Source organism: Citrus sinensis, chromosome 5 (assembly GCF_022201045.2).
Source record: "Citrus sinensis cultivar Valencia sweet orange chromosome 5, DVS_A1.0, whole genome shotgun sequence".
NCBI lineage: Eukaryota > Viridiplantae > Streptophyta > Magnoliopsida > Sapindales > Rutaceae > Citrus > Citrus sinensis.
The window spans coordinates 24508539-24524742 of NC_068560.1; the positions used below are offsets into that span (position 1 = coordinate 24508539).

Below are 16204 nucleotides of genomic sequence, written 5' to 3' on the forward strand. Positions count from 1 at the left end.
ATTTTTCTACAAAGACACGAAGAAAATGAAGGGTTTGCTTAGATTATTCTTACCAACGCTATAAAGTATAAAGAATTAAAAAGTTAATAAAATCTTGATCGACCCATACGTGGGGGGGTACGTTACCAGTATGATCCCACTGACACGGTAGTGAAAGCCGAAAATGTAAGTGAAAAGTAAAAAGACAGAAAAATTATTAAAACTTGTTTATGTAATAAAGTTGTCAAGAGTTGAGCATGAAACTGAAGTGGGGTCCATGTTTGACCCCAGTTTTACAAAAAAAAAAAAAATCAAATATTCACAAATTTGCAGGCCTCTCTCTTTAGTCTTTTACTTCAATAACTTTGCAATTTTGAGGCTAGAGTGAGAGAACGGAGGGAAAGGGGAGAGAGAAAGCACCCCAATAACTCTCTCTCTCTCTCTCTTTCAAACTCTCTCTGTCAGTCATGTTCTTTTGGTGAGATTTGAGTTGTTTTGGTTTCAATAGTTTTGTTCTGTAATGCTTTTTTTAAAATATTTTTTTCCTCTCTTCAAAAATATTTGGGTTGTGGCAACAAACAAAGCGTCTCTATTATAAAACTTTTTGTCTTTTTAACTTAACTCTCTCTCCCTCTCTCTCTCCATCATTCATGTTACCATTCAATAAATAATCAATAATATAACAACAGTTCATCTTCATTATTTCCCATTTCTCATTTCATTTTTTGTTTCTCTTACAATTTTTCCTTTTTTATTTATGATAAATATTCATCTTCCTCATCATCTTTATTCTCTCTCTCGCACACTCTTGTGTCAGAACTCAAACCAGGAAGACATAAAATGATTAAAGGATAGGCCACACAAAAGGAAATCTTTTGTTACCAATTAAGAGCTTTTTGTTGAAAGAATGAATGGTCTCACACATCTTGAGCCTGATTGCTCTGAATTTGTTGAAGTTGATCCAACTGGAAGATATGGAAGAGTACTTACAATTTGCCTTTCCCTCTACATATCTTTGAGATTAATGTTTCATTTTCTTTTTTGGGTTTATTTATTTCTTTATTGTGTTTTGGTTGTTGCAGTATAATGAGATTCTTGGCAAAGGAGCTTCAAAGACTGTGTATGGTTCAAAATTTTAAGCTTTTATTGTGTTTTTTGTATACCCATTTGAGATTTCTTCAGGATTTTTGCATCTTGAGCTTGTTTTGATTGTTTTGATGGATACCCGTTTCAGATTTTTTTGAGAAAAATTTGAGCTTTGAACAAATGGGATTGTTGATTGATTTGTGAGATTTGTGATTGGTGTTTTTGTGAAAGCAGGTATAGAGCATTTGATGAGTATGAGGGGATTGAAGTTGCTTGGAACCAGGTCAAGCTCTATGATTTCTTACAAAGCCCTGAAGATCTTGAAAGACTCTACTGTGAAATTCATCTCCTTAAGACACTGAAGCACAAGAACATTATGAAATTCTACACTTCTTGGGTTGATACTGCTAATAGGAACATCAACTTTGTAACTGAAATGTTCACTTCTGGGACTTTGAGACAGTAAGATTTGTCAGATTTGTATAATACTTCATGATTCTTGTCTTCTTCAAATGCTAATTTTGCATTATCAAAAGGAAAATTTTTTGCTAATTTTGTGTTGGGTTACTGATGATCAGATTGCTGAATGGCTTTATGCAGGTATAGGCTAAAGCACAAGAGAGTCAACATTAGAGCAGTGAAGCTTTGGTGTAGGCAGATTTTAAGAGGACTTCTCTACCTCCATAGCCATGACCCTCCTGTGATTCATAGAGATCTCAAGTGTGACAACATTTTTGTTAATGGAAATCAAGGAGAAGTGAAGATTGGCGATCTGGGGCTTGCAGCAATTCTCAGAAAATCTCATGCTGCTCACTGTGTTGGTATGTCTCTCTGACTCAGAAAAATGGAATCAAATTAACTGGAAATGAGCAGGGACATTATATTTTTGCTGATTTTTCCTTAACATGAAGTAAATGTTAATCATAGATTTCTGATCTTTATGGATTTTGATTGGGTATATGGGAATTAATTTAGGTAGGTTGAAGTATATATCACGGTGCTATTCTTTCTACAGGGACACCAGAGTTCATGGCTCCCGAAGTGTATGAAGAGGCATATAATGAGTTAGTGGACATATATTCATTTGGCATGTGCATTTTGGAAATGGTCACTTTTGAATATCCATATAGCGAATGCACTCATCCTGCTCAAATTTACAAGAAAGTTGTGTCTGTAAGAGCACTCTTAGCCCTTTTGTAACTGATATGCTCTATGCCTCAGATGAACAGGCTGAATTCCATTAACATGCTTTATTAATGTAGGGTAAAAAACCAGATTCTTTGTACAAAGTGAAGGATCCTGAAGTTCGACGATTTGTTGAGAAATGTCTTGCAACTGTGTCTCTTAGGCTTTCTGCTAGGGAGTTGTTGAATGACCCTTTTCTCCAAATTGATGATTGCGAGTCCAATTTGAGATCACTTGACTACAGTAGAGAACTTGATGATATGGATCCTCTCATAAGGCAACCTTATATTGATTTTCATCACATTGACAATTCCTTTAGTAATGGCTGTGCTAATGGGTATGGCTATGACACACCACATGAATGGGGGTATTCTCCTGTTGAGGTTGAATCAAATGGGATTGAACTTTTTGGGTATCATGATGATGATCATTCTTCAGATGTTGACATCAGTATCAAAGGGAAGAGGAGAGATGATGGCGGAATCTTTTTAAGACTCAGAATTGCTGACAAAGAAGGTTAGACAGGATTTTCTTTCTCTCTCCTTTCTGTGAAATTCCATTGGATTAAGAGGTTTTCCTTTGTAGGGGAATTCAATGCACAAGTTTTTTTAAAAAATTTCTTTTCAGGTCGAATCCGAAACATATATTTCCCATTTGATGTTGAAACTGATACAGCGTTGAGCGTGGCAACCGAAATGGTTGCAGAGCTCGATATTACTGACCAGGATGTGACTAAAATAGCAGACATGATTGATGGGGAGATTGCTTCACTAGTACCTGAATGGAGGCCAGGGCCAGGAATAGAGGAAACTCCTCGATTTGCAAATCAAGGCTTCTGTAGCAATTGTGCTTCCAACCGTACCTCCACTGGTTCCCTCATGGAATATTTTTCAAATCCTTATGGCACCAATCTGCAACTCCTTCAATGCTGTAGAAATGGATGTGCTTCAATGCATGGCCGGTTTGGAGAGATTACATTTGATGTTGATGAATCTGAGCATCATGTGACTGACGGTGCACCAAATGAATCAAGCCAATCAGACTGCTTACATTACCAGGAAATTTGGGGTCAACTTGAAAGCCGAGAGCTTAGTTCAGTGGACTCTGGACACAGCCATTCTGATGAAGAATATGAAAAATTGGATCAGTCATTTGCAACTGAGGATAATAAAGAAACAAAGGTGGAGAGTGAAACTGCTCTAAATGCCAGAAATTCAACCAGACACTTAGTGAATTCTCATTCTTATTCTGAGATTCCTTCAGTGGATTGTGACCAGTCGGACAATCATGAGAAAGAAATCCAGCAAGAACTGAGATGGCTCAAGGCAAAGTACATGATGGAACTAAGTGAACTTAGAGAACAACAATTAGGCGTGGCATCAAATACTTCAAGTTACAGCAACAAAGAAAACAATACAACTAATGGCCGTTTGTCATATCCCATATCAAGCCCCACTCAAAGAGACAGAAATGGATTTCACTTGAACTTACCCATGGACAAGAAGCATTTTAGTTCAAACTGCTCTGATCGTATCAATAAGAGCTGCCCCAGTTTGGATCCCCCAATGGCCCGATATTGTGGGGCGATAAAGGAATCTCTTAGAACAGAGGATACAGTCACAGCCACTTGTTTTCCCTCCGGATCATTGCTTCCTCCCTCTCTTCACAGGACAACATCCCTCCCTGTTGATGCTATTGATTTATAAGCCATTCGCGCTCCCTGATTCTTTTGAAACGTTCATAAACCTAATAGAGTCTGTGTAATTATCAATCCATCCTTTTTGGGCAGGTTATATTCAGTGCACACCTGAATGTTCTTCACTGCTGTTAGCTAGCTTATTCTTCTCAAAACATGCATGCATATTACTGAAATTCAAAAAGCAATGTTAGTTCTCCACGTGGTGGTGCAGTTTTGGCAGCTTGACTGCTCTCATTGCCCATATTATTTACATTGTCACGTCAATTTAGAAAAGAGTTATTAGAGCAGCTGCATCGCTCTTGCTCCAGTAACCATGGCCTTAATAAGCGGAAATGCTACCAGTTGAGGCTTGTGGGGTATCCATGTGTTATTGCTTGCTTTATATGAAGTCATATACTTATGTCCATGCCCATGATTCATGAAGCCATTATTGAGGGAGAGAAGGGAGAGTTATGAATCTTATCATTAAGTTAGATGGCTGATTTGCTGAAGAGGTGAATTATTGGTGACATGGTGTGTCAGTTCTAGCTGGCCAATGAGAAATTTCCCTAAGAAAATCCTGCTAAGCTATATTTATATTCCAGACCCCTCGAATTTTCTGTCAAATTATTGAGGATATTTCAAAATGAAAGTAAATTTATGACCCCACCAAAAACATCATATTCCCATCCACGTATGCTAATCAACTGGGTCTGGATTTACCCACATGATCAAGATCGGTTTCTTTAATGGAAAATGGTCCAAAATGTGGACTACATAAACACATCATCGATCAGTCGGCTTTTGACTTTTAAGGCAAATAAATAATTAAAATTCAGAAAATGCAGGGTAGTCACCTCATGCATACTAGATTTTTTGTACATATATTGTACTCTTTTCCGCACTTGGATTCCAACTTTTCACAGTCAATTCAAATCACATCAAGTTTTATATTGTTAATTAAGAAATGCGATTAGTCTTTCACTCGGAATTGTCCATTAATCATCTAGAAAAGTTTATTCTAAATTATTTTATGAGCCAAGTGGGCATGATTGATATTTTCTAAATTCTACTTTACCAAAGATTTGTTGCCTTCTCCAATACTGGAAAAAAAAAAAGAAGATAAATCGTCAATGTCAGTAATAGAGATGACTGATTCTTTAGCTTTACCAAGGATTTTGTCGCCTTCTCAAGAAAAAGATCAGGTAAAATGTTCACTAATAAAATATGGGATCATGATCGAAGCCAAGTTCATATGAACTTAACTTCGAACTTTCAACCAAGTGCTGGTGGGAAGCAAGACTAATGACTAGACACATGCTCCATGGTTTGAGATCTAGAGCTTGAATATTCGCGGGAACCTTCCTTAATATTTGAGTAAATTTTATTCATCATCGTCCAAAATAGGCTCTGATATTCAGACTATAAAAATAAAATTAATTCAGGCAAGATTTAGACAAAGTCTCGGTAGATATTAAAGATGTTTCAAGCTAAACTAGTCGATGCCCACAAAAGAAGAACTAAATTTATTCTATCCCAACACATGGATGCTACCGGAAATAAGATTAAATGCATGGCTTGCCTTGCATGATCATTCCAATTTGTTCATCAGAAGTAACAAACATTATCATTATGTTAGTGACTAGCTTTGTGTGTATATATATACGTGGAATAGGGATAGTATCTATTTTACAGATAGTTTGTGAGGCTATGGGTGCTTTTGGGTTTATTACCTTTTGAATGATTGAGAACTTTTTTCATGTTTTTGCTTTCTCGTATTGATAGTGTGATCATGACAATGAAAGAAAGAAAGTTTCCCCTTTCCTTTTAATTAAGATTGTGATATGTGAATAAACATCCACAGAAGCATATATGGAAAGTGGAAAGACTTGAGTCATAAAGAAGTTGCTTTTTTATTTTTAATTTTTTTTTGTCTTTTGAAGTGATTTTTACACCTGGGTAATGTCATATTCGTTAACTACTTTCTGAAAAAGATTGCCTTGACTAGACCTCACGGTTGGATGCAATAAAAATATTCTCAATTGAATTTCATTTCTCCAACCCCCAAAATCTCCAAAATTTAGTAGACGTTGCAATAAAAAAATTTCAAGAGAAACAACCTAATTTTGATTGATACAAGTGAATGGTCTTGTTCTTGGACCAAACCCATAAATTTCTCAATTTGAACTTGAGGAAAGCCTTAAAAAGTTTGCTATACAGCCCAAGTTTGGTGCACCTAACCAAATAATCAAGAACTGATTGCCATTGCAATGTGAAAAGTATCAGAAACAACTAGAATCCTTCACCATCAGTGTCCACATCTCTGGCTTCAAGGCCAGGAGGAAAGAACAGGATTAAATAAAAACAAAGTGCACAAAACTTCTTGTGACCATCAACCAAGTTCCTGGCCACGTTAGTTTGGCTTAATTCCACTATTAGGGGTCATCACGACAACACTTGTTAGAAGAGAAGAGAAAGTCAATGGTACGTCAACGGTGATGTAGCAAATTATTAAATGTATGGTATGTATAATTAAATTTAATATAATTTTTTTAAAATAATTAAGAAAAATTATCAATTGTATACCCTTAGTTTATTCCGTTATCAAATTTATTATAATACTTTCAGGGTGTATCAGTTATCTACCATAAGTTGACAAAATATATATGCCGTCCACCAAATCGTTAGTTGTCATTTAAATATGATGACGTCAGAGGAGTAATATAATCTTTTCATATGATACAAGTGATAATTTAAGGATATATAAGTTACAACAAGAGATTTTAAGAGTATACAAGTGATAATTTTTAAGGGTAAAATCATCGATTCGTTACTATTCCGTTAACTTTCAAACGACAACTAACGGTTTAGTGGACGATAGATAACTTTTGTCAATTTAAGGTGGACGATTAATACACCCTTAAAGTGTTGTAGTATTTTTGATAAAAGTACAAATTTATAATATACGAATGATAATTTTTCAATAATTAAATACATGAATTATACCTCTTTTGTACTCTCTACCGACAAGATTATCGTCAGATAAAGAAAATATTTAAGAGACAATAGTGTCTAGTAACTTCTGCTGAACCAATGCTATGATGCGTGAATGGGAAAAAGAGTGGCTCAAGATTCAGATGACAATATATCTCCATAAGAAAATATATTAAATAAAAAGAAAACAAAATAAATTACCATGCCTCCATCAGAGCCAATTTTAAACAAGTGACTAAATGCATATTAACTATTTCATTAAATGTGAAACTGCAATGTTTGGTAGGGGCGATGGGATATACTTTATTCGGATTAAACACCAGAAATTTACAAAATTGCACCTCATGGTATCATCCTCTTATACTCTTCTGTACTCCCAACAAAGTATGGGTAGCCGTCACAAATAATAAGGAAATTAGTTTCTTTTGTGAAGTAAATATTTAGCCTCTGTTTATTTCGTCACAACAGAACACCCCCAAACCAATTGTAAGAGAAGTTGCATCTTTATACAACTATAAACAATTTTGACTGTATTCACTACTATTCACAATACCCAGATCCATAAAATCTTATTATAAAGGCCTCAATAGTGGGTAATCTTCCAGTAGTTCCCTCTCTGACAGTGTGTCATTTTCGTTCTGTGGTGTCCACAACACCTCTACTGCCTGTATAGTATTCAAAGCAACATTAAATGATGAAATTTAACGAAATTTACAACGTCACGATTTTAAGGAATGTTTCTATTTTTACCATGATTTTGCTTGAGGGGATTGATGCGAGCTTTTGCAAGGCTTCATTCAAGTCTCCACTGCCATTGATGCTCGGTAGCTTATGCACCCCTTCAGCAGCCACCAAGATTGTTATCTGCAAATCCAAGATTTATGTTTGATGTAGAAAAAAGAACAAAATGAAAAACTCAAGAGAGCCAAAGGGTAAAGTCAAATTTCTAGTTCTTTACCATCAGTCAACGCACTTAAGAAAGATAATAAGTTAAAATTTTTGGAATTTGTAGACAACATAGTACTAATGCATTGAATTTTTCTAATCAAGCACACGAAAGTTTGACAATTCAAGGATAAAAGCATGAACCCAAGTCTCCCACAAATTTTCAAAATAGCTAATTAAAGAAAAGTCTTCTGACACAGAGAACAGAGAACTTACCATTCAATTGTTTTCCTATCTTATTCGTTTTTAATGAGTGATTTATAGGAATAACAGGTCCATGTCAATAAATTTCAAAGTTTTTAATGAGCGATTTTCACTATAGCTGAGTCACAGCAATAGTTTTAATTCTTTGTTAAACTAAAACACTCATTTAAATGATTTTCGCGAAGGCAACTTGGTATCACTTTTTCCACCTAGTACAACCTTTCAATAATTAAGAAATCCTAAACAACAGCTCCCTACCCAACAAACAGAATATATTGATCACTCCAATCTTAAAACAATGCAAAAGCTCAATGATCCAGAATGTTTTTCCACATGAAAGTTCCCGAGGGTACATTTAACATGCCTCTACAATATGTGCAACTCCAGAGAAGGAACCTTACCACTATGTACTCATTGCTAAATCCATTAGCTCTCTGGCTGCTTGTGCTTTTCCTTCTAATGCTGTTAACATTAACAAGTGTCTCTTCATCAAATTTCCCTCGTTCTTCAATAGAAAACATATTGAAGCGTTTTTCCCCCTCCTCTACACTTCGCTTCACATCCACCTTAAAAGAAAAGTGCACGGGAATGAGCATAATAATCCCAATATCAAATTAAAAAAATTCATAATACAACAATCAGAAAGAAAAAAATAACAAGCCTTGACAGAGAAAGTGTTATAGACACGAAATAGCAATGAAGGTACAGTACTCTAGACAATGCTCAATCCAATACATTCTCTGATATGAACAGTAGAAAGAACAAATATTCTCAAATATGTACATTAGAAAGACCAAGATCTCGAATGAATGCTGTTGATTGAAGTTGACAGAATTAAAGAGTAAGCGGCCTATGTTCTGTTTATTCTTTCTTACACCAAAGTTTCAAGCGAGACATACAAAACTATGTGCCTTACATGACCTGTGGACTAAATTGGATAAGACTGGACTTATGTTTTGAGTAGTACATGATTCAGTTGGATAGGATTTTACATTTAATCATTTAATTTTTTTGAGAAATTAAATAAAATAATTTTAACGTTTTAGAAAATTGTTTAACTATTTACTTAATTCAACTGAAAACTAATTAAAATATTTGAACGATAATTCAATTTAATTATTAAACATTTTAATAATTTATAATAATAAGATTTAAATATAAATATGATAAGATTATAATAGATTATGTATTGTAATTTTTATTAATAATTATTCAAATCAATGTGAATGAAAATTATTATTTATAATTTTGAAGATTTTCAATTCAAATAACTCATGAATATTTTATTTATAGGCTAATAAATAATATAGTATTTCAGCTACAAAAAATAATCTTTCCTTTATTACTGCAATAACTAATAATTATCATTTATAATAAAAATATTTATCCCCATTCATTGGATAAGTTATCCTATGAGTAGCCCATGAAAAGAGTATTAAAAAAAATGGTGGGTGGGCCCACCGAATTTATTCTCGTCTCCTTGGTGTTTCCAAAAATAGTTTTGCACAAATGATATAATCCCCATTTTTTAATTTATCCTACGACCAAACATGCCCTAAATATCATAAATTATTTTAGGAATATACTTGCAGCCATGTTGATACGATTTTGTAATGCACAATTGGAACATTTTTGGTCACTGTATAAAACATGGGATTGGATCCATCTTTTGGGATATTGAGAATTGGATGATATATGGAGTGAAAATTAACTATGTTTACCTCCATTTGGGGATAAGCTATGGAGATGAATGCTTCAATTACAAATTAAAATATAGATGTGGAGTGAAAAATAAACTGTGTTTACCTCCATTTTTGGGATATGTTATGGAGATGAATGTTTCAATTATAAATTAAAATATTTAATAAGTAAAAGAACAAATAGATGTACTGCATGAACTCAAGCACTACTAAATATAATCTCTACTCCAACCCAATTCTATCTGGTTCAACCAAGCATAGCAAACATGCACTTAGAAAGAATATGCATTCTCATATACTGTGCCAATCACATGCATACATGTACAAGAAAACACAAGACAGATGTATGCATGTAAATGCTACTTCCAAATTAGAGGAATACACGCATGACTATCTGTGTAATAGCAAAAACCCTAATTGCTATTTATCTATTTATTTTTCTTGGTAAGAAAGTAAACAAAGAAAAAGAAATAAGCTACAAAACTGAGCTAACTGTTAACTTTAATTCAATCATTTAGACAAACAGCCCACACATTCACTCAAAGATGGCAGTTACACTTACAGAGGAATAACCAGAGATGCAATAGTCAGGATGCCGAAGCAAAGATAGTGTTGTCTCTGCAATCAAAAGAAGACTATAAGAAACAACATTTAGATAGAGAACAAGCGTAACAATGAGAAAGGTATTCAACATATATTAAGCTTACCTGTCAGTACATAACTCAGACCCTCCGTGGTTGATGTATCTGCAACTTCAGCAATTCGATTAAGATCCTTCTGAAGAGAACGCCCCATGCCCAGCAGCCCAACCTGAAAACAGAAAAGGACAATGATTTCCGGATATTCAACTAAATTCTAGAGCCCTCCAATTCAATTTAAAAGAGCTGTCAATCCACCAAAATCATACAGCAGCCAAAAAGTATCTTGTTAGAAAGCTTCAGTTCCAAATAATATGAGTGTTTCTGATTACATGAAAACTTAAATTGATTACATGAAATCTCAAATTGAAGTATTGCACCCATGAGACAAATACCATTTTCCCAAGCAGTCAAACCTCTTACTTCACTCAACCCTTGAATCTCTAATATTCTTGCTAAAATACTTACGGAAACAAGCCAATGTCCACCTTTATTAGATGCTAGTCACGTACTATATTATTGGCATTCCGAAAAAACCTTCTCAGAAAATCACCATGGTCATTCCCCACACACTCTCTGCGTAACCACAAACTTCATACTAAAATGAAATGGAAGCTCACGCAAGGCACAATAATCAATTACTTAACCACCAAAAGAACCTATTATATCATCGATCCACAAACAGAAACCTCATATTGAACTATCATACAAAATCGTAAAAAACAACTGTAATGCATATTATCAAACTTACAACATCTAATCAACTTATATAATCAAAGACGCAAATCCAATACCTGAAGCTTAATAACACTAGTTTTTTCAGTAGCAGTCAACACACTCCCATCCGACCGGTCCGATAAAATCCCCGAAACCAAAACAAAAGCTGCAAAACCCATCAGTATCAAGAACAAACTCGACCCGGCACCCACCCCAACCCCAACTGCGGGACCCACGTAAATCCCCCCACCGGCCCCACCAAACGGGGACGGAGCATAATACGGCGCCGAAGCAGAGAACCCAACCCTCGGCTCCACCATGTAAGTCCTCGACGACGAGGAGGAAGAATGCGACGAAAATGACCTTCCCCCCATTCTCCCACCCGAAGCTGCAAAAGCTAAATTGGGATCCCAAGTTAACAGAAACCCTAACACAACCGCAATAACTGCTGGTTTCTTTAGCGCCTGAATTGATTTAGAGAGGGCGTTGGTTAAAATCTCAACTGGGTCGAAAAATCGATCTGGATTAGCGCTCGAAGTGGATGAAGATTCGATGGTTTGGGGCCTGCAGAAGCATTTGACTCCATTGAAATTGCGGGCGGTGGTGGTGCGTTGAAGGGTTCGAAAATTGTTCAAATTTGCGCTGAATTTGGCGGGTCTGTGAGGGAACAGGCGGGGATTGGGGCGCAATTGTGTCCATTTAAATGCATTCAATTCTAACAACGAAGTGGCTGCCGCCATGGATTGCAGAGAGTGAAATTTGATTTGATCTCCGGGAATTCTTATTGCGACTCTGTTGCGAGATTTTTTTTTTCTCTCCCCTTTTTTTTTTTTAAATTTAAGTTAGAGATGAGGGCAATCTGAGTGACTGTGAAATGGAGGGAGTTTTGGCCACAAATCGAAATGTTATTTAAATGAGCCTACTTATTTTTTTTATTTTTTTTTTTAATAATAAAACTTACAGGTTTGCTTTTTTTTTTTTTAATACAAAAAGATATTGGGCTTTTGTTAAAAGGGCCATATCAGGTCTAATCACGCCGTTTCCCTCTCTTGGGCCTTTATTCCAAAAGTTTTGTTAGTTGGACCATTAGCACCGTCCATGATCCTTTTAAAATCTCTTTTCTTTATTTACCCCATTTCAAATATTTGAAAATACTATGAATTTCTCTTAACATTTATTTTAATAACAAGATTAACCTTAAACAAGACTATACTCATAAAACTCAGTCATTAATTATTTTCTTATTATTCAAACCCGATAACGTTGGAGTTCTTGTCTTCGCTGCTCACAGAATTTGGGTTAAAAGGTAACTTTGTTTTACTCTTCTTTATTTTCAGCTCTCAAAAAAAATTCCAACAAAATAAAGTTTCCAAAAAGACATTTTATGAAACTTTTTTTTTGGTCTGTAACGTACAGCTCACACAGTACTCTTGCTCTTTATTTGTTTTGTGTTACTAAGGTAGCGTGTGGATTGTTAATCAAAATCTCAATTATGTGTTTATTTTATCTTAAGGGTTGTTTGTTTTTTTTTATTTAATGACTTAATTGACTTAATTTTAACCAGTTAAGTCATTAAGCCTATTTTTTTTTTTTCAACTTAATGAAGATTTTTAACAATTAAGTCATTAAGTTAATTTTTTTAGCTTTTTACTTAATCTAAAAAGTTTGAATGCTATCATTAAAAGATATTTTCTAAAATATCCATATTTAATTAATTAATTTTCATCCTTAGGTAATAAACTTTAATAATTAGCATTATTACCCATTTGTATATAACTTGTGATAATATATAGTGGTAAACTATTATTATTTTTATCTTTTTATTTTGTTCAAATTAGCATTATTTATCTTCGTAATTTTTTATAAATATTTTTCATATAAAAACATCACAAATTGTAATAAAATTGATTAACATATGTGATATAAAATATTAAAGAGTTGTACTCAATTGTATAATAGAATTTGATAAAAGAATTAGACCGGAGAAATGGCAACAACTTGTAAACTTCATAGAGGAAAACGAAAAAAGAATCTGTAATAGTTATGAAGAAAACTCTAAGCTCGAAAAGCCTGAGTTCATAACCATGATTCTATATGATGCTGTGTTTATCATTGAACTCTTCTTGAGATGGCCTACAGAGAGAAGTGATGATGATTTTCTACTAGATAGAGCATGCCTAGCAAACACTGTCTGGTTGGACTTGCAATTACTCGAAAACCAGCTTCCGTTCTTCGTCCTTGATGGATTATATAAGTCAACCTTCCCCAATCTTGACCCCGAAAGCGGCAATCCTTCCTTCATTTCACTTTCTTGTGTGTTCTTTGGACATTGTAAGCGCAGTGAAAAAATAGATGTCAAAGCGGAAGATATATTACACTTCACTCATTTGAGCAGATATTTTAAGACAGAGAAGTACCGACAAAAGTCCCCAGAACAAGGAGAACCATTGAGAGATTTACCTTGTGCAGCCAAACTGCAAGGGTCAGGAGTGCAGTTTAAGTGTATTGAAGGAGAATGCTTGCTTGACATAAACTTTGAAAAGAGAAAATGGTTAGGGATCCCGTGCTTGAAAGTAGCTGAGCTGCAAATTCCAGGCATTCAAGTAGATGACCACATGGAAAGCTTGATGCGAAACTTGATGGCCTTGGAGCAGTGTCACTATCCACAGGAAACAATTGTATGCAATTACGTTGATTTTATGGATACGCTTATCGACACAGACGAAGATGTAAATAAGCTTGCTGAAGTAGGAATTATATCCAATTATCTGGGTGAAAGTGCTAGAGTAGCAAAGATGTTTAATGACCTTTGCCTAGAAATTACTTTCAGTAACTCCAATTACGCTGGAACTATCGAGAAGCTGAAAAATCACTACGTCGACTCTTGGAACCACGCAAAGGCAACACTTAAAAGGACTTACTTCAGCAATCTTTGGAAAGGAACTGGGACTGTTGCTGCGCTTCTGCTCCTTGTTTTCAATCTTATACAAGCCATATGGTCGATCATATCTGCATTTGCGTGATTTCCAATTTGTATAATTAGAAGGTGTGCTTTTTAATACTAGGATGTACTTTTGCTTTCACGCTTGAACTACTTGGTCTTGTAATACTATAAATAAGGTTATGTATTTTCCGGGAAATACGTTCAACCATTTCCATTTGCAGGGTCTTTTTTGGCATTTGAATATGAACTCAAAACGAAATCACTTTGATTTTCGGAAATAAGCATTGTTATTGTTTTTATTTTTGTATCGCATCTTTTTGGAAAATAAAAAGTCGTGTGAAGTGAAATTATTGAAAATTGGTGCTTTTAAGAAAACGATCGATATCCATAAAAAAATTCTAGGATCTTTTACATTCCTTATGTCAAAGCCGGTGCCCTTAACAAGCCAAATTCAAATTGGCTTTGACATCCACCAATCTAGAAGGATTTGGTGACGCCCAAAGAAAATAAGGAAAAAGAAGAATGAAGAAGATAATGGCAGTGAGAAAAAATAATAATATTATTTTAATAGCCAATTTTGGTTATAAAAAGGGAGAGCTCCCCATTTCATTTTTACATTTAATTTGTGAGAGAATAACAAGGAGAGAGCTTGAGAGATTTTAAGAGCTTAAAATTATAAAACTCTTGAAAGTCTAGTGAGTGAGAGATTAGGTGTATTGGGGTTCTGGGTATTGAGCTAAAATATTACAATACTTGTAATCCTCATATCACTAGTGAAATATTTTCTTTCTGTCTTCACCCGTAGACGTAGGCTAAAAGCCGAACCACGTAATTTCCTGGTGTCCACTTTGTGCTTGTTCTTTATTTTCTTCCAATTTTATTTTAGCTGCGGCCTTGCTTCCTCCACCAAATTCCTAACAATGGTATCAGAGCTATTGGTTGTATTTTTTTTTGGAGTCGGGTACTGTTCACGTATACGATACTATTCACGGATGCGGTATTATTCACGTACACGATACTATTCATAAATACGGTACTGTTTATGAGAAATTGTGAGAGCGATCCAAGAATTTTGCGGTGCAAAGTAGGGAATAGTGGTGTGAGTAAAGCAACTGTGTGATTTTGCACATGTCTAGGAAAGTTCTATCACAAAGGCGATAAGAGCTTAAGGAGTCTGGGTTTTAAGTGGGACTATTGTGACCCTTTCAGTCTTTCCTGGGAACTTTTCTGGTGTGCATTCTCACTTATACTCATAACTATTCAGGGTGGTACACTAGTTTGTATGTAGTATTTATCAACAAAATGGTGACAAAGTATGAAATTGAGAAGTTTAACGGAAATAATTTTTTGTTGTGGAAAATGTAGATGAAAGCTGTATTGAGGAAAAATAATTGCTTGGCAGCAATTGGAGAAATGCCCATGAAGATAACTGATGACAAGTGGAACGAGATAGATGGCAATGTCATTTCTGATCTATACTTGGCACTTGCAGATGGAGTATTATCCAGTGTGGCAGAGAAAAATACAACAAAAGAAATATGGGATACTCTCACAAAATTATACGAGGCCAAGTCACTACACAACAAAATCTTTTTGAAGAGGAAACTCTATACTCTTCGAATGATGGAATCTACAATGGTGACCGACCACATCAACACCTTGAAAACTCTATTTTCACAACTCACAACGTTGGGTCATAATATAGAGGAGAATGAACGTGCAGAGCTTCTGCTTCAAAGTCTACCAGATTCGTATGATCAACTCATCATCAACCTGACGAACAACAATCCAGGGGATAGTCTAGTTTTCGATGATGATGTAGCCTCCGTATTAAATTAGGAGAGCAGATGAAAAAATAAGGAAAACAAACAAGCAAGTTCGCGCTATCGGTGACAAGAGGGAGATCAACGGAACGTGGCCCTAGTGGGAGTCACAATCATGGTAGATCAAAATCCAAAAGTAAGAAGAATATTAAATACTACAACTGTGGCAAGAAAGGACAGGTAAAAAAAGAGTGTTGGAGTAATCAGAAAAGAAAAAAGAGTAAAGAACTTGAGTCATCAAATGCTGAGGGGTGTGTAGCAAGTACCTCAAATGATGGCGAAATTCACTACAGCGAGGCAACAACTGTTTC

The 16204-nt window shown here is 35.1% G+C and overlaps 3 protein-coding genes across 4 annotated transcripts; 2 read left to right on the top strand and 1 right to left on the bottom strand.

Moving 5' to 3' along the window:
• The first annotated feature begins 310 nt into the window (after positions 1 to 310).
• Positions 311 to 4168, top strand: LOC102607812 (probable serine/threonine-protein kinase WNK9). 2 transcript variants are annotated; one of them, XM_006471668.4, is made up of 8 exons: positions 311 to 457; positions 797 to 961; positions 1062 to 1099; positions 1300 to 1527; positions 1666 to 1886; positions 2081 to 2238; positions 2328 to 2766; positions 2878 to 4168. In XM_006471668.4, the coding sequence occupies exons 2-8, from the start codon at positions 887 to 889 to the stop codon at positions 3954 to 3956; spliced, it is 2238 nt and encodes a 745-aa protein (XP_006471731.2). In that variant the 5' UTR covers positions 311 to 457; positions 797 to 886; the 3' UTR covers positions 3957 to 4168. The 2 variants fall into 2 exon arrangements, with proteins under 2 accessions (XP_006471731.2, XP_052297350.1); XM_052441390.1 differs by lacking the exon at positions 311 to 457 and having other exon boundaries at positions 464 to 961.
• A 3048-nt stretch (positions 4169 to 7216) lies between these two features.
• Positions 7217 to 12003, bottom strand: LOC102608290 (uncharacterized). Its single transcript, XM_006471669.4, has 6 exons — positions 11204 to 12003; positions 10479 to 10581; positions 10334 to 10389; positions 8473 to 8637; positions 7673 to 7786; positions 7217 to 7587 (listed from the first exon to the last, which is right to left on the bottom strand). Exons 1-6 carry the CDS (start codon positions 11864 to 11866, stop codon positions 7495 to 7497), a joined length of 1194 nt encoding a protein of 397 aa, XP_006471732.2. The 5' UTR covers positions 11867 to 12003; the 3' UTR covers positions 7217 to 7494.
• A 1108-nt stretch (positions 12004 to 13111) lies between these two features.
• Positions 13112 to 14295, top strand: LOC127902109 (putative UPF0481 protein At3g02645). The gene has a single exon (XM_052440646.1). It carries the CDS (start codon positions 13211 to 13213, stop codon positions 14147 to 14149), a length of 939 nt encoding a protein of 312 aa, XP_052296606.1. The 5' UTR covers positions 13112 to 13210; the 3' UTR covers positions 14150 to 14295.
• Positions 14296 to 16204: the final 1909 nt, after the last annotated feature.